We start from the raw sequence: 24,664 nt of genomic DNA on the forward strand, positions 1-24,664 counted from the left end.
GGATGAAATGTCAGACATCAGGAGGGGCCCCTCACCCCCACCCGATCCTGACTCTGGAGTGCTGGAGCCCGTGACCTGTGGTTGTCTGTTGGTGCCTGTGATCTCCGAATCCTCAGCAGCCATTCTCTTGGCAAGATGAAAAACAGCCTGCTAGAGATTTCACCCACATGAAATCATGATGTTCTGAGTGGTGTTGCACAGGAGTGGTGGACCTTTATTCTGTAGAGGGCCACTAGCCTACAGCTTTTGAAGAAAGCAATCAAGGACCATTCAAGAGGAAGAGCTAAAAACAAACAAGTTACATAAAAGGACCAAATCACTTTTTACGTAGGACGGATCACAGAGTTTTGTCTTCATTTTAAAGCAAGTATTCAAAATGCAAAAGCATACTGCTTTGGAGCAGGAAAGGCTGTGAGAGATCATCTGGTTCAGATCTCTCATTTTTCAGGCAAAGAGCTTTGGTGCAAAGAGGTTAAGTATTTTTTCCAAACCCAAATCACATGACCTGAGGGACCTAGCTGTCCTCAGACATCAGACTACTGATTTAAGAGTCCATTGTTGAGATGATCTGTTGGGTATGCTGTACAATGGTTTTTTCTTTTTCTTTCTTTCTTTCTTTCTTTCTTTCTTTCTTTCTTTCTTTCTTTCTTTCTTTCTTTTCTTTCTTTTCTTTCTTTTCTTTCTTTTCTTTCTTTTCTTTCCTTTTTATGATAGTCACACAGAGAGAGAGAGAGAGAGGCAGAGACACAGGCAGAGGGAGAAGCAGGCTCCATGCACCGGGCGCCCGACATGGGATTCGATCCCGGGTCTCCAGGATCGCGCCCTGGGCCAAAGGCAGGCGCTAAACCGCTGCGCCACCCAGGGATCCCTACAATGGTTTTTCTATCTGTATTCTTAGTGTTGAAAGGTTGAGAGTAATGGGTAATCAGAAGCCAAAGGAGAAAGAAAGAATAAAAAGACCGAGAAAAAGAGTAGGGAGGAGGAGTAGCTTTTCAACCAGCCGGGTTTCAACATGGTGCCATGTGTCTTGTAGGCCTGAAATACTGAAATTGTAATTGCTGTCGCCCATCACTCTCTAAAGAATGTTAAGTTTTCCATTTTGTTGCAGACTGTGCCCTGAGTGAAATGAGTGGTCCCTGGAAGTGGAGAAGTCTGGGGATTTGGAGTAGATGTATTCTTCAGTTAGTGATTAAAATGAGATTAAGTTAGATTTAAATAATCTAATTTCCACATAGATTAATTCTGGGAGTTCAGATCCTGGCTCTGCCACTTCCTGGCCTTACAGTCTCTGGTGGATTACTCTCTCCAGGCCTCCATTCCCTCACATCTAAGAGAGTGGGGATAATGATAGTGCCTACTCTAGACCTGCTGCGGCGCTGCCAGATTAGCGTCTGGCCTGTTGTCAGCGTTCACTGCTGTTCAACATCACACCTACTTGAATGACGTAATAAAAATCCTTCTATGAATTTTCCTGTGTGTCACTAAAAGCCAGCTTTTATCTTTGTTCTTCAGTGTACAACTGACTTCTTGATTCCACATATCCTTCTTATATTTTCAGAGATAGTAAGTGATGGGAAGCTAGCAAGTGGTCTGTCCCATCGTGGATGGCAGTTAGACATGGCGAGTTGGCCAAGGTTTAGCATTGTGGATCTGCTGTTTTTCTTTTCTGTGAATGAGTCTTCTCTCCCTGCTGCTCTCCCTTATCATAATGCATCCCGTTATCATCGACTGTGCAGGAAGTTTCTAGCCCCACGTTAGAGGTGGTGGAAATGAAATACAGATTAAGAAAAGACAAAATTTTTGGCTACTGGAGTCTTCTAACCGATTTTACCATGAAATGTTATGTAGCTTAAAAGACTATTTCAAAGAGTTTTTTGAACTAGAAGAGACTTCAGTGATTACCAATTCCAAATCTTTCATTTCCCAAAGAAGCTAAGGCCCCAGAGATGAAAGCAGCTTGTCTGTTACATAATACATTAGATTTGTTTATATTATCATTAGTTACTTATTACCATCTGCCATGATGCAGTATGGACATGAAGCAGCCTGTGCCTGTAAAGGTGCATGTACGGGTACCACGGAGTTAAAGCCAACGGGAGAATCTGTTGGGGGGGGGCAGGGAGGGGGTTGTGGATGTGGTGAAGAGAAAACATGACCTATTGGGACATTTTTGAAAAGTTTTTGCCCTTGGGGATCCCTGGGTGGCTCAGCAGTTTAGCATCTGCCTTCGGCCCAGGGCATGATCCTGGAGTCCCGGGATCAAGTCCTGTGTCAGGCTCCTTGCATGGAGCCTGCTTCTCCCTCTGCCTGTGTCTCTGCCTCTCTCTCTCTCTCTCTCTCTCTCTCTCTCGAATAAAGAAATAAAACCTTAAAAAAAAAAAAGTGCCCAAAATAGATGTTCTGAATATGTGCTGGTTGCTAGCACCCAACAGAAAGAAGGTGTGTGTGTGTGTTGTGTGTATGTGTATAAATGCTGTAGAAATGATATGATTCATTTAATTTACAAGTTAAAACAGACCACTGCTGAAGTGAAGCAAGAGCTAGTCCTGATTTTGGGTGGAAGGAAATTTTCCCATGGATTTTTGCAAGTTTTTATTATTGCCCCTTTTGCACGCTGTAGCATTCTTGCATTATATTTATAGACCCAGAGCACAACTGACTGTATAATATGCCATATTTGGTCAGAAATGGAAGACTTCAAGCCATACTACAGTAATATCTCTATTAAGAACCAAAAAAGTATTGCAGCTTTTTTGTCGGAACTATCAGAATCAAAACTAAAAATTATGTCAAAGCTTGAGGTGACATTCCTTCCTTCCTATCAAGAGGAAAGGTTTATTACATAAGAAGTCATTATCTGCCAGAAGTCATGTCAGATGTGCCATAAAGCAGTGTTTTGCACACTGCAGGTTGTAACTCCTAAATAGATCATGAAATTCATTTAGGAAGCTGCATTCAGTGTGTTTCTTTAATGAAATGGACTAACAGAGAATATAGTAGAATAAAAGGGTGTGTGTGTGTGTGTGTGTGTGTATTTGTGGCTGGGCTGCATCACAGTGTAATATGTATCTCTTACTAGGCTCATGGTCCCAAATGTTTGAAAGCCACTGTCATTAAAACTTCTAAGGGGTACAGTGGAACCTTGGGCAGAGGATCAGATTAAGATTAACTTAGGCTTTTAGGGAATCAGGAATGGTAAGAAAACTCTAAGAAAAGGTGCCTGTTGGATACTGAGGCTGAGACTGAGCAGGCAAGGATCCCAGCAAATACACGTGCCTCAGAAGCAGCCCTTCTGAAAACCCATGTCTCTCGTGGAGGTGTGGGAGAGGGCACGTTGCAGCATACACGTTAGAAATGCCAGGAGTCCTACCTGACACACTGGTGCCTTCCACTGTGCTTATTCTCCCACCAACACAAGCCCATTTCCCAAATCAAGACCCAAGCTTTGGACCTGTACTCTGTGTGCAGTCAGGAGCCACAAGTCACCTGTGGCTAAGGGGTCATTGTCATGTGGCTAGTCCGAAGTGAGAAGTGCTATACATGTAAAAGACACACCAAATTTAGATGAGTGTACATCACCTAATCGCTAATTTTTTTATATTGATTTATTGATTACATGTTCAAACAGTAGTGTCTTAGATATATTCACCCGTTCCCTTTTACTTTTTTCATGTGGCTGCTAGCTTGCACTGTCTCCATGGACAGTACTGTGTGGACTCTCCTTCCTCTCTAAAAGTGTTTTAGAATCACTTTTAACCCTTCCTTTACCAGTCCCCCCACCCGCTGCTCAGTCTTTGAAATTCCTTTAAGCAAAAAAGTCATTTTCTTGCTTAGTAATGAAAACCAAGTACACAGTTTGAGTTAATGCTTTATTGGGCATAGGTTTTTCTCAGTAATTTGTCCATCAGTCAAGTTTATAATAGACTGAGCCTTGGTTGTTTGGGTAAAGGAAGTGGAGAGTAAGTTCCACATATCTTAAGGTTTGGGGGTTGGGACAGTAGCACCAAGAAAGGGGGGTAAAGCAACAGAGGACATTTGGGGCATCAGTTTCACTCAGGCTGCTACGTGGGGTCAGCCCAGCTATGGGAGCTGTTTGCTGGTGGGGGGAGGGGGATCTGATTTCATATTATGCTTTGTTCCCTGGTGATAGGATAATTGCAGAATTTCTATAATTGGCTTTTTGTTTTCTCCTCCTGAGCTAAATTTGGCTCTCAATTTGGATTTCAGAATTTATCACCACTTAATTTTTTGACTATTAAGATTCCAAACAAATTCAATACCTTTTTAGGTCCCCAGTCATGACACTAAATGAAGGATGTGTAAAGCTGACTGCCTGCTTCCTCTGAGGCCCAGTCTTAGGGTTCTGCTGGCCTGTGGCCCACCCTCCTCAGGCCTCAGTACTGACTCTGCCCTTATCTGTCCCCCCCCACCCACCAGGGTGACTGTGAACCTCACTGCTTTTTTCAAGACTCCATATCTCAGATGCTTTAGTTGAGACTGAGCAAGAGAAAATATACCAGTATAGTACTTCCTGGGGTTCTGGTTTTTGAAAGGACAGTAATTACAGGGCCCAATGATTAAAAGACAGTTTGAAACAAAGGATGATGTGTTTGATCCATTTTAACTGTTAATGAGAAACAGTGTGGTTCCACCCACAAGAAAAAGCAATATTAATTTTTCTTCTTTCTGTGCCCCTGATAGGAGTTGCTCTGAAACCTACCGCATGCCAGTGATGGAATACAAGATGAATGAAGGGGTATCATATGAATTCAAGTTTCCCTTCCGAAATAATAACAAATGGCAGAGGAATGCCAACAAGGGGTCTCATTCGCCTCAAGTCCCCTCGCAGGTGCAGAGTCCCATGACCTCGAGGCTGAATGCTGGGAAAGGAGATGGGAAGATGCCTCCTCCAGAAAGAGCTGCCAACATCCCTCGAAGCATCTCCAGTGACGGACGCCCACTGGAGAGGCGGTGAGTGTGCCTTTAAAGGTTTGCTCTGAATCTCGGCCCCAGATTTAAAGAGCACCAGACCCACAAGCACTAGCTTTACATTGTACCATATTTTCCTAGAAATCAGGAATTGTGAGGTGCCTGGGTGGCTCAGTTAAGCATCTAATTCTTGATTTCAGCTCAAGTCACAATCTCAGGGTTGTAAGATTGAGCCCCATGTCAGCTCCACAGTGGGTATGGAGCCTGCTTAAGTTTCTCTCTCTCTCTCTCTTCCTGCCTCCTCCTCCCCACCCCCCCAAAAAAAAGAAAAAGGGAAAAAAAAAAAGAAATCAGGAATTGAAACAGAAACAGGTGCATGCCCTAGTGGCTTTCAAAGCATGGTATCATTCTAAAGCCATAAGGATGCATGAGGACACATTCCAGCAAAGCATTCAGCTCTAAGTTGGTGGTATTTGTGCTTTGTGCTTTCATTTCTGTGTGATAGCAACAGAAACCATCACGGCACACTTAATGATTTACGTGGGTTAGAACTTGGCAGACTCATTGAGGGGACATTGACCATATTATCATCTTTGACAATCTTCGTCTTTTGGGGAGAAGTGATACAATAGTAGCAAAAGAATGCAGGTTTTTTTTATTATATTTGTGTCACTTTCTTAATAAAGATTATTAAAAATTTTAAATAATGATACTGTAAATTACCTATGCTAATGAAGGATACAGTTTAATTCAATAAGCTGATAGTCGCCCACTAGAAGCCAACTTCTTTCTGTTTGCCGCCCTTTCCTCAGCACTTCTGCTTGTCTTGATCACATCTCAGACCAAAATGTGAGTCTAGTTCAAGTGAACAACAGGAAACGGGGCACCAAAGAAAGTGGGCCCCAGCTATGCTCAAATAAGTCTTTGACTGGTTCAGATTGGGAGCAGAAAGCTGGAGGTTTTAAAAACTACACTGATGTCTCTTACCTTAGTTTAACTTTTGAACTGTTGCATAAGACATTGTCACTTAACTAGCTCAGAAATATTAGGATATCAGATAGAAATAATTTATGGGCAACAACATCAAAAAACGAGTTGTCTTTCTAAACTTCCTCGCTTAATCCTAGAGATCTACTTACAGAGCTTTCTTATTTTATCTCAATAAAAGACTACTCTCCCCAAGTGGCTGCTTTCCCATCTGGACTCCTCTTGTTTTCATCATTTTTGAGGAGGAAAAACATCCAAGAGATCTCTGAATAAACTCTTTGTTCTCCACATTCCAAACTTGGCTTTCCCCGAGGTGTGTGTATGAACTGGAATTCATGATTTGGCCCACATTTGGAAAGATGAACCCTAGGAAATCATTGTTTAGACAAGGACCTTCTTAGTGCTATTTTCTTTCTCTTCTGAAACAGTCATCAGACTTTTACAAGTTAAATTGTTTTGTGTTGTTTTCTCTATACAGTATTCCGTATAATAAAAGAACAGGATATATTTTGATTCTGTGTTGAATTTAATTTCTGCAACAGAAACTAAAGCCTGAAAAAAAATAAAAAAAAATAACTAAAGCCTGTTGCTGGACATCCTGACTTCAAAAGTGGGAATATTTTTTTGTAGTTAACTATCATCTTATAATGCAAGCAGCTTTTTAGTGCTAGAGAATACATCAGCTCCATTATTTCCAGATGGAGCTCTTTGAGTTCCAGAGGTGATTTCTGGAGGTACGTGACTTGTGTCTGCCGTTCCATCTTCACCACCACCCAGTCCCCCACCCCTGGGGAGAAGGAATTTGAGTGCTCCCCCTATAAGACCATAGGAGCAGCCCTAGGACTGTTGGAGCTTTACAATGAAAGTGGCAGAGCGAGGCTAATAGTGGTTTTCGGAGAAATTTAACCTCAGTTCCCTCTAAGACTGAGTTTCAGGTATTCTTTAAGACACTGGAGTAATACTTCAGCTCTTATGGTGGAGGCTTAGGTGGCTTATAAAATCTCAGTTCTACATATAGAGGGTATGTGGGTTATTTGGCTCATCTTCCTTTTGAAATATGTGGTAATTGGATATTCTTCCTCTGTGAAAACTTAAGCATTCAATTTCCTATTCCCATCATTGCTCACTTTTAGGAATACATTACATATTTCTTTTTAATTTTTAACTTGGAGTCACAAATAGAAGGTAATACTTGAGAAATTTTGTTTTGTTACTGTTTCGAGGATATTTAGATACAAAATAGACTCATGCCATTCATCAGGAATGCTTCTGAGTCCTCCATGAATCCTCAGATTCAGATATTTACCCGGGAGTATAATTTTCTCTATGAAATATAATAAAATATAACTGGAAAGCATCCCCTTCATGGTGTTACTGAGAACAGAACACCTTACTGAAATGGGTAAGAGAGGCCCCTGGCTGCCAGGCTCTCTTCGCCCATTCGGCCTTCCCCTTCCTACCAGTCCTGCCCTAGGTGCCATTTGCATATGTACCTGTGGAGTCTATAAAGTGTGACTCCTTTCAGATGAATCGCAAATGGTCAAAATAAATGGCAGGATCTGCTACACCTTAAATCTTCCTTTACCAATAATGGCATGAGCCTAATCCTGGATTAAAGTACTGCCTTTATGCCTTTACATAAGTTTCATTCCATTTATTTTCCTCCCCCACGTTAGGCAAGTTGTATTTAACTATAGAGAAACCAGCTGTATTTAAGTTGAAGCCAGCAGCTCTCTCAAGTGTGCCCTGCCGAGATTGCTACACAAATCTGCCTGATTCATTCACCCTGGCTGCTTCCACCACGGTTCACTGTAGATAACACCACCAGTTTACTGCTTGTAGAAGCATAGTTTTTCTTGCATTTTTATGCAAGATCCCAGACTTAAAGGTCATTAGAAAGAATTAAAAAAAAAATACTTGTGGAATAGATTTTCCTTTTTCCTTTAATACCAAGGGCATGATTTATATAACATACCAAAATGTGTTGGTGTTTGAAGTTTCTAAGAAGAATTATTTCACTGAATTGTGTTCTGGATACATTGTTTAGAGAAACTGATGCGGTAAAAACAGAGGATTCATTTGCTATCTAAATAGACTAAAGTCTAATTCTCTTTGGCTTACATATGTGAGCATTATGCTCTCCAGGTGGCCTTTTGAGTACAGAATTTTACAGTATTTATAGGGAGTAGTATTTATGAACAGAATAAATATTTATTCAACAAAAATAGGTAATAAGACACAATCAGTATTTTAGCCTCAAATTTATCTCCAGTGTAAGGGTAGGAATGGAATTAAAATATATCTGCTGTTCATTGAACTTCTCACATCACTGTGTAGGGTTTTTTAAAATTTTTATATATTTATTAGAGCACACAAGTGGGGGTTGGGGGTCGGGACAGAGGGAGAGGAAGAAACAGACTCCCCACTGAGCAGGAAGCCTGACCCAGGGCTCGGTCCCAGGACCCCAGGATCATAACCTGGGCTGAAGGCAAACAGTTAACTGACTGAGCCACCCAGGTGCCCCCACATGACTATGTTTAAACATAGTGTGGGATCAGCCATGAAGCCCTGATCTGTGTTAACATGCTCAGAAAAGTTTAGGTATTTCAGGGGCTTTGCCAAACAACAGGCATCTTAGCGTAAGAAATTTTCCTTTCTCTCTCTCTCTCTTTTTTTTAAGTTGAAGCATCACCAGCCTTTATGCAGATATTTGCTGTTGGATCTTAACCACTTTTAAGTCTTACCTGGATGCCACTATCCCCGCTTCCCTGCTGCTTATAGCTCCGAGCAGCTGGGAGAGCACCTCCCCACAGGAGGTTAAGGCTGGCTGCATGTGCAGCCTGGCAGAGAGCATGACAGTCATATGTCTGTTTAGTTTATAAGGAGATGATCTCTAAGATTTCAGCAGTCCCATACCAATCTTCACTGTCATTTTCTGCTTCGGCATAAAGCAAGCAGCCACTTGATCCCTCCTCCTCCTCCTCTGTTAAGGAAGTCAGCTGTGGTTAGAAGTTTCAGGGCTTGCACATTCCAGATGCTCTCCACCTGGATCATAGTTTTTTAGCATGACTTGAGGACCCTTAAATCCTAGAACTTTAGAGCTTCACTGGAATCGCTCCGGTTACAGCTAAAGCCACTGGATGTGATGGTCTTCAGTGATTCTGACCCCATTCGCCGCTCGCTCCTTCAGGACTCCTTTCCCTGTCCTCTGAAACTTTACTCCTGGTGCTTTTTGGTCAGCTCTTTGCACCTGTCTCCTCGACACCACCCCCTCAATTTTGTGTTCTCTGTGGCTCCCTTATCACTTTTTCTTTTAATCCGATACCATGCAGTGTCTTGGGGGAGCTCGCTTATCTCAGCAACGTCCGCCGTCACCGTGTGCAGTTCCGTAATGGTGCATATCTGCCTTGACCTCCTTTGTGCTTTCCATATCCATTTGCCTGACACCGCTCCGAGTCTGCCCCGAAAGTCATGCGAGTCTCCTCCTCACAAGCCCGAGTGGACTGCTCCTCTGTCCCCTCTCCTTCCTCCCGTGTCACCCCCCACGGCGAAGGGCCGGCTCCCCGAGTGTCCAGGGCAGCGCCAGGATTCATTGGCAACTTCCTCTCCACCCTCCTCCCCGTCCCCACAGCCGTCTAGTGAGGAGCCCCAAACTGCTTTGAGTTCCTGGTTTTCCAGCCTCCTCCCTGTCATGGCCGTGGGGGCTGTCGGGTCACGCTAGGATTTTTCGGGCACGGCAGCTCTCCCCCACCTCTGTGCTGCGTAGCGCGGGGCAGGCTGATGACAGTGGAGGCGCCCCTCACCGCCGCCCTCTGCACGAGTCCGCCTCCCCGGGGGGTGCCCACTTCCCACCTGCCACCCCAGGTCCAGCCCCGTGAAGGACTCTGTTGCCAGGTTTTCTCTCCTTGATGCCTTATGCGCGTGGCCCTACGCGGTCTGCCCGTCCATTCCTTGTTTCCGCAGCTAACAACTGGTGCTCCGCAGAATTTATTATAGTTGACCCTTGAGCAACACAGGTTGGGACTGTGCGGGTCCACTTACATGCGGGGTTTTTTTCAATAAATACAGTGCAGTACTGCAAAATGTATCTTCTCTTAAAACTCTTTATCGGGATCCCTGGGTGGCGCAGCGGTTTGGCGCCTGCCTTTGGCCCGGGGCGTGATCCTGGAGACCCGGGATCGAATCCCACGTCAGGCTCCCTGCATGGAGCCTGCTTCTCCCTCTACCTGTGTCTCTGCCTCTCTGTCTCTCTCTGTGTGACTATCATGAATAAATAAATAAAAAAAAATCTTTAAAAAAAAAAAAAAAAAACTCTTTATCTGCTTACTTTATTGTAAGAATATAGTATATAATATATACAATATGTATCATATGTGTTAATCCACTGCTTATGTTATCAGTAAGGCTCCAGGTTGACAGGAGCTTATTAGTAAAGTTTGGGGACAATTGAGAGTTATACATGTATTTTCACCTGTGGGTATGGGGGGGGCGGTTAGTATCCCTCAGACTCACATGGTTCAAGGGTCAACTGTATATTTCATTTTAATCTTATTTGTCAGTTTTTCCAACTCTAGCCTGTCTTATTTATCATTGTATCCCCAAGGATCAGCTATAAATTCTGGCATTGTCATAGGTCCACCATCAGTTTTTTAAAACCTTATTTAGTAATTAAACCAATAAGCAAAAGAACTAAAAGAAGCAGGAACCGAAGTAAATCACTTCAGGAGAAAATAAATCCTTTTTTATTTTTAATTTTTTTTTTTACTTTATTATGGTATAATATACATAACCTAAAACTTCCCACTTTAACAGTTTTTGAGTGAGGGGTTCTGTGGCACTGTGTACAGTCACCCCACCATCCATCTCCAGAACCTTTCACCTAGCTGAACAGAAACTGTCCCCATGAAACAGCCCCTTCCCGTACCCTCCCCGCCCCTGGTCACCGCCATTCTACTTTACATCTCTATGAATTTGACTACTTACGTAAGTAGAATCATAAAATATTTGTCTTTTTAGGACTGGTTATTTCGCTTTAACATAGTGCCTTTGGTTTCATCTGCATTGGAATTTCCTGTCTTAGTAGTGGCAGCTATAGCAAAACTCCATTGGCCAGGCAGCTTAAACAGCAGTTGTTTGTTTCGGAAAGTTCTGCAGCTGGGAATGCCAAGATCAAGGCTCCAGCAGATCCAGTTCTTGATGAGGACCCTCTTCTGGCTTGCAGACAGCAACCTTCTTACTATACCCTCACATGGCTGAGAGAGGGAAGCTCTGGTTTCTCTTTTTCTCCTTACAAGGATATACATAATCCCATTGTGGATCATGACCTTACTTACCTAAGACTAATCACCCTCAAAGGCCCTCCTCCTGATATCATTACAATGAGGATTAGGGCTTCAACACATACATTTAGTGGTGGTGGTGGTTTAGGGGGGACACACATTCAGTCCATTCACACTTCCTTTCAAAGGCTGAATAATACTACATTCTGTGTAGATACCACATTTTGTTTATCCATTCACCCTTCAGTGCACACTTGATCAATCAGTTCATTTTTATAAAAATTAAAAGATCAGTAAAAATGAAGACTCAGTAGTCTGACAAAGCTGTAGAATTAAAGCTGGATTCAAGTAGAAGTCCTTGATTTTTGTTGGCTAAGTTTCGAATGCTCCTGTTTTAAAAGTACATTGAGTAAAGCTGTCTCACACTGACTCAAAGTGAAATGTGAGTTGTTCTTGATTGAATTTCCTATAAAAGCTTTCAGTTTAGAGGAAACTTGAATTATGGTATTGTATTTATCGGCCAAGATGAGGAGGAAAAGCAGAGGGCCATACTTGACTTAAACTCACTGGTCTCTTAAGGCTCCTTTTCCTGCAGCTCTCCAAAGGAGCTGACATACTGTGGCATCCACACTGGGATTAGAGTTAGATGGTGTGCAGGCTCACATGTTCAGATTATACTGCAGTGATGTTTCCTATGTAAGTATTCAGGAAATGTGCACAGTGCTTGAGTTCCTCATACCCTGCCCCCGTTCCCTTTCCTTTATGCACTCCAGAAGGACGTAGGGAATGAGATCAGAATGTTCCAGTGTGGCCCCCCAGCTCAGGCTCTCCAAGTGCTCAGAAGTTACTCTCTGGGCCAGCTAAGTAGCTGTCGTGCATCCAGCCCAGACAGATGTTCCCACAGGGCTTCCACCCTACAGAGGTTCCAGGAGCACAGAGGCTTTGGTTCACATTCTGGCCCTACCACTTAGAAGCCATGTGGGAAGTTCCTTGTCCCCTCTGTACCTCAGGGTGCCAACAATCCAGTGAGCACCAGCCCCATCCCCTAGAGTTCATATGAAGATTGATTAAGGGAGTAGGGTGACCCTGTACCTGATCTGAACTTTAGGACAGGCCTGCCACATGTTGAGACTTAGAAAATGGTGCTTGCTCTTTGTCATTTTGTAGAGGCTCTTCCAGACACAGCTTCATGGAGGGGAAACAGATCATGTTCGGGGGGCTGGAGGGGCGCCTCTCAGGCTGTGGTGGCACTGCCAGCCTGGCCTGGTGAGTCCCTCTGCAGCCTAACCCAAGCTAAGTATCTGGTGGGTCACTGAATTTGCACAAGGAAGTCATGTTGTCTACAGCAACAGTGTCACCGTTTACTGTGCTGAAAACAGCCCTGGTGAGTTGTGCATTTGCAGAAGGTGTAGAAAATTCTGGAAAACTCATCCATGCAAATTAGAATGACCTTCAAGAGGATTTTATGAAAAACAGTTAAGAGTTCTGGGCAGAGCAGTAAGGTGGCATGTGACCACGTCACTACGGAACTATAGTCCTGTGAGCAGCCAGCAGCACGATCTTACCCCCCCTACCCAGCTCAAGGGGTCTGCTGCATTAGGACTGCCCGAGGAGGCCTGGCCTGGTCACACCTATGGGAGGCTCTACAGAGGCCCACCATGGCCCTGGGGCTTCCTCAATTCTTACACACACACACACACACACACACACACAAGGCCAGCCTTCCTAGAAGCTAGATCTAACATATGTCCTGCTGTCACCCTCCTTCCCATGGAGAAGTTAGGCTTTGGTGATGAAAGCACATCAGCTACATGAACACGTGTATTGAGAATTTAACTCACAGAGAAAAAAAGTATATTCTGCTGCCTTATATTTGAAACCCCTGACATTTTTCTTTACTATTTGTTGATTGCATAATACATATATGTAAACTTGTAGAAATTAATGATAATTATGACAAATTAGCTACCAAATCCACTGCCACAATCATCCGGGTGAAATTTTCCCAAAAGCCTTTTGTTCAGAGTCCTGGACAGTGAAGGGTCTATGGTCAGCGTCCACTTGTGAGAATCAACACAGTATGGTTACAGAGTGGCCATTCTGGATCTGCTTAGCATTCAAGTGCTTGCTGAGAGAAGTAGATTTAATTACCTTTTGACTTGGAGAAACAGTTGCTATATATAACGGGATGGGCAGAGTGTCCTTAGGGCTGGTCTTGAGAGTTAAGTCGCTGTCCCACTAGAGAGTATATATTTCTGTGTTGGGTGTGTTTGTACTAAGTGCTAGGTGCTTGGCTGGGTCCCACTCGAGAGTATATATTTCTGTGTTGGGTGTGTTTGTGCTAAGTGCTGGGTGTTTGGCCATGTCACAAGAGGGCTTGTTAGACACTGCCTCAGGCCACATAAAGTGGCCCTGGACCACTTGCTATGGAGCTGCAGGCTCATTTTAAGGAACCTAGTGTGAATACATCAGGGGGGCTGGCAGGGGAAGGGCTGACTCCTATGCTTGTGGCCCTGCAAACATGTATGTGTAGGCATTCATTGTCCCAACCAGTTCCCGCTCTGGAGAGAATCAGGACCCAGTCTCATTGAACAGCCTGGAGTGTCCCAATCTGTCACTTTTTGCTTGACTCTTTTGGTTTCCCATTATATTTTTAAAATGACAGATGATGATGGCATATGAAATGGCACAAAATAAAAATAGGGATGTAGAGATGAAGATGTGATGCAGCCCTGAACCATGGTTAGCAATATGTGCTTGTGAATAATTGATGGACTAGTCTGCAGATGGTTCAGGCCCAAGTCCTGGTAGGGTTTTGTAGGAAAGGAGAGTGGGTTATGTGGTGGTGTTTTTCTCTTCTCCTAGCTCAGGCCAGTTGTGTGGAGAGGGCTGGGGGTCTCAGAGACCCCTCGAGGAAGTTGCCTGTGGGCAGCCACTCTGAGCAGAGGCCAGCATGGCATCTATATTTCAGCTTCTGCTTCCCATGTTCTTATTTGTAAACTGTGATAAAGAATGAATTTATCTTGCCTGGTTTTTTCCAGTCTTTAAAATCTTAGCATGTCAAAAAAAAAAAAAAATCACTTAGCCTCTCACTAAAGATTTGATTGTGACTTCTTTTGATGAAAGATTAGTGAATGTTGGTGGAGGAGAGTAGGACTAATCGAAGAGACAAATGTTTTTAGTGGGCTAATGGGTTCATATTTGTCTATATCTCCCTCAAATTTGCCTGCTCACATAGATGCTCTGGATTAGCTCTGGCCATACCACTGCTTGGCTATAGAACCTTCTATGCGTCCCGGTTACCAGACAGAGAAGGGAAGTGTTTCCTCAGCTTACCATAGAGGAGCTCACCCTGCAAGACCCACAGTCACAACCCCTGCAGATCTCCCACCCAGGATAGTGCTCCAGCCTAACTCAGCATCATGGCAATCACATACACCCTCACACTCATGAGTCCTAGCTCCTGACTTCTGTGGAAATTCTTGGTTTCCTGCAGACTTATTTCACATGCATTTCTTCGTAAAGCTTCCTTTCTCCTAGTTTTCACAGTAAGAGTTGGCTTCTAACCTGCCTAAGCCCGCCTGCACTCTGTGTGTATTGCCCTCATGCCAGTTCCATTTTACTTGTGTTTTACTTAAAAACTTTTAAGTAGATAGGGCAGGCCTGGTGGCTCAGTGGTTTGGCGCCGCCTTCAGCCCAGGGCGTGATCCTGGAGATCCGGGATCAAGTCCCGCATCGGGCTCTCTGCATGGAGCCGGCTTCTCCCTCTGCCTGTGTCTCTGCCTCTCTGTCTCTCTCTGTCTCTCTCTCCTTCTCTCTCTCTCTCTCTCTCTCTCTCTCTGTCTCATGAATAAAGAAATAAAATCTATTTTTTAAAAAAGACTATAAGTATATGATATTACTGAGTTCATATTCTAGGCCAGGCTCTATTGAGTCATTTGTTTGAGTTTTCTCAGTTCATCTACCCAAAGCCCAGTTGCTCTTCATGCTCTGTTTTCAAATACGGATGCCCAGGGATTGAGAGATGGGATAATCAGTGCAAAGTGACAGGAGTTAATGGTGGAGCTGAGATTAGCATCCAGGCCATTGGACTCCAGAGCCTCTCTCTTAACCACTGTGCTACTTGAATGAAACCTACCACCATTCATAGACAAGAGTTCAAGAAATATTTGTCAAATGAGTGCATGCATGTATGCTTGGGAGGCCCAGTCACATGCACTGCAGTCAGAGCCAGCTTCATGGGAGTGCAGCCTTGCAGTTGCACAGACCCCTGCTTAGAAGGTTCCATACTGAGTTTCATGCTCTGCTGTCATTGTCTTAAAATTTGCAATACTGTGTCAACATGGGGACTTTCATTTTCATTTTACACTGAGCCCCATGAATTATGTAGCTGGTCCTGCAAGTAGTCCATTTTTATTTTCTGTTCTTTAGAGTCACCCTGAGATATAAAATTGACTCTTCCTAAGAGGCACCTATGATGTGTGCCAGGCTGTGAACTTCTAACAGCTTGCCAGCTACTGTGACGTGATGATCCATTTATCTCACTGTGATGAATTGCTGTATTTTCCTAACTGTGGAAGGGAGTTAGTCCTTGTTGTAAATTGACTTTGTCACAGGGGGCTCATCAGAACAGGATTTCCATGATTCAGTCCAAACAGCTGATATAGACTGGTCAAAAAGCCAGGGGTAGCTCTGGTTCACAAAGAACACGGTAGGAAGAGATGAAAAGACATAGAGACGAGTGGCTTGAATTTGAATATAGCTTGTTCAAACTCTAGTCTGGAGATAGCACCAGATTACATTACCTTGAATCATTTGTGAGGGTTTTTGTTTTGTTTTGTTTTTTACATAATTCTGGAAGAATCCTGGTTGATATATATTGCTGAAGACAGATTTTAACTTGGTCCTCATGTTCCCTGGGTGAACAGCATTTTAATTGCTAAGTTGTGGTAAAGTGCTGTGCTTAATTATGGACTCAAGTATCTAATTTGTCAGTCATTGGTACTATTTGAAACCTTCTCTTGTTTTTACCATCATTCCACCAATGGCGCTTGGGTTACAGAGGGCCTTATCTCCTTGGACACATCTAGGCAGTGCTGTCACTTTGGAGTACAAAGCAGGAGAGAGAGGCATCATTAAACCTACATATAATTACTCAGGAAAATGTCTTAGACGTAGCCACTTGGAATCTGAGAATTCTTTATCCATAAGTTGATAAGTTATAACCCATCACAATCTGAAGAGATCAACTCAGTGAGAATCTATTAATGTTAACATTAATAGATTGTGTATAGTCCTGTGTGCTGATTTATGGGAAGGGTGCTGTAAAAAAGCAAGAGTTACTTTATTAGAAATCTGAGTTTTGTGGGTAAGTCTCTTCTCCCTTTTACCCTGGTATAAGAATGATTCTGGAAAATGCACTGATTCTGAAATTGGACCACCTCTTCCTAAATGTCCATTCCATTCAGCTCTTTGTTCTCATTGCAGTGAAATGCATTGCATATAAATGAAAAGCTGGTGTTAGTGGAGTCTTGGAGACTATGGAGGTATTGTCTGTCTGGCTGATGATCATGACTTTTGCAGTTGCTGCATTTTTCATAGAATCAAAAGGTCCTGGTGTTTTATTTCTGCAGAGGGAAGTAATAGGAAGCTCCAGAGAACTTTTAATATCAGTTACTTTAAAAACATTTAGTTATTTCTTGGCTAAATTTACAAAAATGTGGAGGAAAGAATCTGCTGAAATTAACACTGAAAGGTTTAGATGTTTCCTTTCTCACGGTGACCAGCACATTCTTGAAAATTCTTACATTCCACAGAATTGAAAAATCTCATAGCAACTGAAAGATGTGTTAATGTTAGTCCCGTAAACCCATTTGGCATTAATACCCAGATGTCGGAAGCTCTTCAAGATGAAGAGAAAGTAGAAAGATCTCAGTTTATCTCAGAAGAGAAGAAAAGCCTTGGTTGGGATCTTTCACTAACTCTTCGCTGGCCTCAGCAACCCTTAAAGTACAGTGGGTGGTGGGGGATGGAGATTCAAGAAGTCAGCATGCTGGCTTCCTGTGTGAGCCAGTTTGGGGGGGTACCCTTTTTCAAAGTGGCAGGACAGCACACAGCCCAGCTTGAGTGATGACCACAGCTCTCTCTGGCAGAAGTGAGCTGCCAGGGCCAGGCCGGCGGCATCTCCCGCTCCCTCAACAAGGTCTGTTCTCAAATAATATTTGTGTGATGGTATCAGTGTCAATGTGTTTGAAAAGAATAGTAAGTCGTCAGAATAAGGGCTAATTCTGAAATTCTTTTGTCCGCGATACATACATCTAGATTGGTAAAAACATTTGGGTGGAATTCCATCAGTTTCTGTTTGTTTGTTCAATGTGTGTGAACAGACCGAAAACAAAGCCACTATTGAGTTATATAAATGCAAAAAAGGGATGGGAGTGAATGCTGGCCTTCTGGAAATGCTATTTTTTCACTTTGGGATGACTCCAGTAACCAAGTAGAATTTTCTGATACATTTGCCAAATAAAAGAGCTGAGGTTGAGAACTAGCATGAGATATTTTAAATTAATGTACGTTTTGGAGAGCAGAGTAAGAAAAGCAAGCTCTAAATACAAATGTAAAAGTTACATCTTGACTTTTCCTATGGAATCAGTGGTCACTTCTCACAGAAACAGAAACATTTGAAGGTTCACCATACATATAGTTCACTGGCATTACTCGCTTACCCTGAAGACAGTTGGAATATCACGGGCCTTCCGGATGTTGCACTGGCCCTGACCATATGAACATGCTTGTACTGTGTTTCCTTAATTTCCATCATTCTGTAATACCTCCTCCTCTGCACGATAGGAAAAGCAAAGCACCTACAAATGAAACTGCGTTTGAAGTTTCTCTGTATTATGAGTCTATAAGGGCCAAATTCTTAAGGCAGAAAGGAGTATGGTGTCTTGTTATATTTGGATCCATGCTGCTCCTTATTCCCTACCTAGTTTCCTTTGTAATTTACTTCTCCTATGCCTCCTCCACTCCAGCCCCCCTCTGATTATTTCAAAATAAACAGCGGGAAATTAGGGAGAGGTCTTAATGGAAAAGAATAAAGGTAGGTCTCTTTTACAGTCCTCAGATAGGTGTCTTGATCTCTCTTTTATCAAAACATGTTACCCAAAGTAGGCATGAGCCAGTGTTCCAGGACCCCACTGATCCCTGACCCACTGTGGCTGCCCTGCCCATACTCCTTTCCTGAGTCTGTATCCTCATGAGAGAACCAGCTGTGTAGCTAGTATTTCTCTGAGTCTGTGCAGCAATGACAAGACTGGTAATAACAGGAGGAACTTAGGAACTCTGCCTTTTTTTCCTAGCTTCTCATACCATTCCTCCAAGGGCCTGGCATACTTGGTGTCCTTACTTGCTCCACTGGATAATACCCAGAGGAGCCATTAATAGTAAGTTCTCTTGCTTACTATTACCATTATATGTCAGAGTGATGATATGCTCAAGGGTGTCTGGGTAGAAGTCCATCATTCCTTTTTCTCACATTTAAGGAAGAATATTAACTTTGAATCTGTTCTCGTTGCTTTTAGTATAATATTCAATAATTGGGGCCCTTTATTGTTAGCGACCAACTGTTTTTCAACTGATGTAGACCCACCATGGCTGAGAACCCCTAGCTTGGGCATCTGATGTCACTGTGGGCCTTTATTCTGAACCCACTTACTGTCCTTCATTTTCTGCACTACTGACAGGGATTCTCATTCATTCAGCAAACATGTTTTAAGCAACCAGAGATGTAAAGATAAAATGGCTCAGCCCTGCCCCTTAAGGGGCAAATCTAGTTGGGAAAGTAGACACATGTAAAACTAACCATGCTGAAGGATGTGCTGTGATGGCGCAAAGAACAGACTGCATGGTACTCGAGGAGGTTCTAACTAATCTATAAATTCAGGATTATGATTTTGGAATTAGGCCTTGAGAAAAAGGATTTTATATCAGAAAGGAGGAAAGAGAGCGGACAAGATGAGTAAAAGTATGCATATGGTAGCAGAGTCTAAAAATAGGACATATTGAATCTGTCCAGAATGTAAGGTGCATGGATGCAGGCAGAAAGCATGGAGGGGAGGGAGGGCTTGGACAAGATAGTCCAAAGCCTGGAAGAAGGGACCAGGGATTCGGCCCTCTGTTCTATAGGCAAAGGGAAGCTACAGAGAGCATGTTAGTAGTCAGATGACTTGGCATAGTGGAGACCGGAGGAATGGGGTGGACAGAGGCTGGAAATCGAAGACCAGTGGCATCGGCGGTGGACGGACGGGAGAGAGACATCCCTCTCCCTGGGCTGCCCCACCGGGCGCATTTCCTAGGGCGAACGAAGCTGGGGGGTGTGCCAGGACCTGGGAGAGAGAAGACGTTTGTTCTCAGGGTGGAGTCCATGACATGGTTCTGGCCTAAGATAGTTCTTCTGGCGACTGGCTTTTGGAGGATAAATTCTGGGGCTTTATTTTATTTTTTTTCTTTTTAAGATGCTACATAGTCAAACAGAATTAGATTGGTCTTTTATGGCATAAAATTAATTTACAGTCAAACTCTCAATCACTACTTGATGATTATCTGGAGCCTCTCACCCCTCTCCCACCCCCACCCAGCTGGTTCCCTGTCTGCTACCATTCTGCTGCCTCATTCCAAGCAAGGGCCACATGGGAAAGGTCAGGACCAGACTTGGGGCACATGTGCTAGAAGAATGAGTGGTGGCTGAGGGGTAATGAGGGAAAAAAACAAGATCAGCTAGTCTTCTCCAGTTAGAAAGGGTAACAGAGTTGACTGTTGCTACTAAGGACTTCCCTCTCTTTGACAGTTGTTATTTATTTACACAATGAAACACTTCTGGCAGCTGTTCTACAACATTCCACAGTTATGCCAATCCAGGCTGGAGATGGGGGAGTTGGGAGGGCGATCGAGGGGTTGAAGACCAGTTACTTTCCTAGTCTTTGTATTGTCAAGACCAGCACCCAGGGTGCCTGACACACTGTACTCATTAAAAGTTGAACTTAATTAGACTAATCGACATGGAAGACGAAGGGGAAAGGTGCTTAGCTTGAGATAACAAATAACAGGATTGACGGGGGACAAGGGAATGGAAAAACCTGTTAGGTTTGACATGATTTAATTTGAGTTGCTGTTGAGAGCATTCGGTAAAGAGGTCTAGGAGATGGCAGGAGATTCTTCTCAGAGCAGAGAGATCTGGATTCTCAAGTCAGATCTACCTCTTGGGCATAGATGGATTTGGGAGTAATACTCTCAGCACCCATCCTTATTCTTGTTCTGTTACAAAAGCTTCTCATTGTGTTTGTTATCTCTTCTGTCAACTTCCTGTACCCGAAACCCCATCCTGCCCTGAGACAGAAGGCACATGGGTTCACCTTTAGAAAATGCTCTATTTCAGTGAATCAGGTTCTCTCCCCTGGCTTCAGAACATTGGTTTGAGACAAAGGTATCTTCTCACGCAAAAGCATCTGACTGACCATGCAGACCCACTGCAGGCTGTCCAAGTAAGAAAACCCAGCCTCTTTGGCGTTCAACAATTGCTTAGCATAACGCAGTGGATTGACAGTCAAGAGGCCTGGCTTACTGAACGAACGACTTAGACTCCACTTTCTCAGCTATCCCATGGAAATGACTTACCCTAGTGCAAGAGTCAGGATTTGTGCCAGCTTTCACTCCTGAACTAAAATATTAGTAGTAAGCTGTATTTCACACCCAGTCACAGTTGCCAGAATCACTTACTGATGTCCCTGGGGTTGCCCAGTTGTCTGTGAGAGCAGAGGATCTACATCTGTCCTGATGACAGAGCTCTGATTTCTGTCCCCAGCGCCTATCAGCAAGGTGAGCAATCTGTGGAGTATACCTCTACTGTGATAATCTATAAATTCAGTAATTCCAATTAAATTCAATATCTGGCATTGTAGACTTTTTTTTTTTCATGGAGATTTTTATATGGTGATACTACGCTATCAACCACGTTTATAAATACTAAACACCAAAATCTAAGTATTCATTCCAGGCTTTGAGTAATAAAATTGGAAAACAAAGACACATACAAAGAATCCACTAGTCTCACTGTGGTCATATACTCTGGGAAAATTAGTGTGAAAAATTGGAATTAATTGCTATGTTAATGTCACTGGGGTTCAATTATCCTCTGCACTGCCATCCTAGGAAACTGTATAAGCAATTCAGTGCATTGAATTTTGGCAGCTTTGGGAAACATACATGTTTTTCCCCCCCCCTGTTATTTTTTTATGTCCCCTACCCCCACCCCCTGTAGGGCCATTCTCTAGCTGTTCCCTTAGGGAGTAGTTTTATGAGGAAGTTTCTTTTGTAGGCCTCCAGCTGGCTTCGTTTTCACTATCTCCATGAAGTCACTTTCCTTGTCACGTTTATATGATATTATCCATCATGCACTGCCTTGGGACTTCTCCTTGGATTGACTTACTATTTCTGGTTTGTGTTCACAGGCTGTCTCCTGGTTCCGACATCTACGTGACAGTCTCATCCATGGCTCTAGCAAGGTCCCAGCAGTGCCGTAACTCCCCGAGCAACCTGTCTTCATCCAGCGAGACTGGCTCTGGTGGAGGCACTTACAGGCAAAAATCCATGCCCGAAGGGTAGGTGTGCTGCCCCTTACATGTGGCCCCAGTCGACATCACTGCCTTTCATCCATAATAAAGGAGCAAAAGGGAAAATGTGGTTAATATTCCAGCTAGAAGAATGTTCTAATGTCTAGTTCAAACCACTTCTCAGGAAATTTATCATTCTCTAGCCTCCAAGGGCTCCGTGGCAAAGACATCAAGTCACATCATTTTCTCCAGTTGTGTGCATTGTCTAGTTTCATAGTACAGATTGTGTTTCTTCCTCCAAAGCTGACTCTTGTGGTGCTGGCTGGAATTCATGTTGATGTTAAAGTAGGGGAAATGATCATCCTATCCAAAGCTTAAAAATATTTTTCTCACACTCTCAAAGTCTTCTGTTGTTTCAGCTTATGGGTGGTTTTCTTCTTTTTGAAAACACAAAACACCCAAAAGTAAAACTATTTGCTCCTGACACGACTTAAAAATAATAGGCTAAATGTACATGATGTTAGAGGCTACTAAAAAACAAAAACAAAAACAGCCACAACCACTCCCGGAAAGTCTGAAGCTGGGAAGTTATTAGCAGCAAAATGTTACATGGCACACGCATGCCATCTTTGCCCAGAGGAAGAGTAAAAGAACCATCAAAGACTTCCTGCTGGGTTATGTCTCTGGGGGAGTTGGTGGAGAACTTGGAACCATTTGAAAATCAAACGTGAGGTATTTATAAAAACTGATGTTTCTATTCTTAGTTTCCCACAAATATATTTTTACCAAATACATAATTTGATTACTTTCTTAAAATTTTACCCTGTTATAAAATAGTCATACTTCCTAAGAGTACCTTTATAATGGGTATTTTTTTAATCCTATAGCATTTTGTTGGTTTTTGCAGCTATTAAGTGTGATTTTGTTGTTGTTGTTGTTGCCAAATATTTATGTTAGCAGAAAGTAGGTAATGAAACCACTGTAAAATACGCTTCCCCCACCTGCCTGCATCCTGATATTCCTGGATTCCCCTGGCAGTATTTCTAAAAAGCACATGTCTTCTTTTAATTACTTTAATGACAATCAGAAAAAAAAAAAACTTAGCTTTTATTTATGAGTTCCTGCAAAGGGTTTTATGAGTTAAGTATTACTATCATCCCATACCACAAGCTCAGCTAATTATTTCTTGTTTTAATTAGTAGATTTTAAATGGCTGGGTTTGACTTTGAAAATAAGAATTCACTGCAACTTCAGTGTTGGTACAGCAAGAAAACAGCAGCACTGTTTTCTTGTGACCGTGATACATTTTAAATGTGTACCAAAAATGAAAGCTGAAACATGAGTGTTTTGGTGAATTTTAATGTCAGAAACATGGTTTCTGCACAGTGTTTTTAATGAGGTGGTATTTATTGGACCTGATACAAAACACCAATGCTACCACAGGTGGTATTGAGGGTTTCTCCATTGTTGGCAAGGTTACCCAGTGGTTGTTTACCATACATGTAACATCTTCTTTACCCCGGGGTGATCGGGGACAAGAAGATTAATGATACAGTGTTCTCCCCTGGACCCCAGTAGTTCCTGCCTATACCACTGATGCAGGAGACTGTGGGCTTCTGATTTACATACATTGTCCATGGGCTGGGTTGGATTCTAAAGTTACCCTTATCAAAAAAAAGAGGAGTGCATCGACCTGCAGCATAACCCATAAATGTAGGTATGCACGAGCTGACAGTGGAGCAGGACCATACATAATCCACTGCAAACTCAGTAATGCTCAACTCTAAGAAGCTTGGAAGTGTAGGGTAGTAACAGCAGATCAGATCAGGACACAGTTGCTGTCCACAAGTATAATCTGCTCCTTCTTGGTCCTCCATCCATCTTCAGTGGGCCCAGTATATGCCAGGGGTGGGGGTGGGGGGTGGCGTGCTTGTCCGCTCCCTTTACTGATGCCATACAGATGGGTTGAGAGGTGAAATTTCACAGGGTGACTAATAATGCCGTTCCATGCAGGTGGGGGGAAAGGCACCCACATGAGTTTAGGATGGCAACAAGAGATAAGTTACAAAGCAACACTGTTGAAAAGACAGAGTCTCTTCACTCGTCCTTGCATCTAGATGTCTTCAGGCCTCATGCTTTGAGGAATGTTGACTGGGAGGCAGACAGTGGCCAGAGGGAGGGATGGGCTGGGTAAATAAGGAGCTTGGAGATGGTGGCCAGAAGCATTACTGAGGGCATATAGCCCTAAGACCTACCGGCAGGCAGGCCGGCCACCCACTGTAGCTTTCTTCCAGCACCCATATAGGAGGAGGGAGGAAGCCTGTCCCCGAGGACCACTGAGACCAATAAAGGAAGGTTGCAGAGAAGTTGCCAGCCCATGATGAGGAGAGGCAGTGAGCCTGCTCTGCAGAGCCATGGACTGGCTCGTGAGGTGTAGAGAGTTCATGGTCACGGAGCAAGCCTCACGTGCCAGCCTGATGATACATGCTTCTCAAGGCAGGGTTGAAAGACAGCCTTGCTTTATCGTCATTTAAAACCAGCCAGCCAGAAAAGCATTGGGCTTTAAAGCCAGAGGTTTTAAAGGGTGTCTTTGGTTTCCACTGCTACCAAAAAGGAAAAGCAAAATTAGAATCCCTGTCTAACTTTTATCTCTGTGCCTTTTTGTGAAAGTCTTCATTTATTGCAAATTTAGAATAAAGTCATAGGGCCAGTTGGAGGCTGTTCACTGTTCTAAGCTAAATGAGGACCCTACTTAAGAAGGAGATGGCAAAGATCATGATTAGTGACTCTCCCCCACCACCCTTTTTTGTTGTCATTGTTAATGAAAAGAAGGATTATTGCATCAAGTAATAAATACCTACA

General features: G+C 43.2%; 1 protein-coding gene across 20 annotated transcripts in view; it reads left to right on the plus strand.

The window, feature by feature from the left end:
- Nucleotides 1–24,664, plus strand: part of SIPA1L1 (signal induced proliferation associated 1 like 1) — a 375,245-nt gene that overhangs the window by 297,871 nt on the left and 52,710 nt on the right. For all 20 annotated transcript variants that reach the window (XM_038545124.1, XM_038545128.1, XM_038545132.1 and 17 more), the window contains 2 exons: nucleotides 4,702–4,971; nucleotides 21,701–21,850. In XM_038545124.1, coding sequence (XP_038401052.1) covers nucleotides 4,702–4,971; nucleotides 21,701–21,850 — 420 coding nt within the window. The remainder of the gene's footprint in view (nucleotides 1–4,701; nucleotides 4,972–21,700; nucleotides 21,851–24,664) is intronic.

This window comes from Canis lupus, chromosome 8 (assembly GCF_011100685.1).
Source record: "Canis lupus familiaris isolate Mischka breed German Shepherd chromosome 8, alternate assembly UU_Cfam_GSD_1.0, whole genome shotgun sequence".
In the NCBI taxonomy this organism is placed as follows: Eukaryota; Metazoa; Chordata; class Mammalia; order Carnivora; family Canidae; genus Canis; species Canis lupus.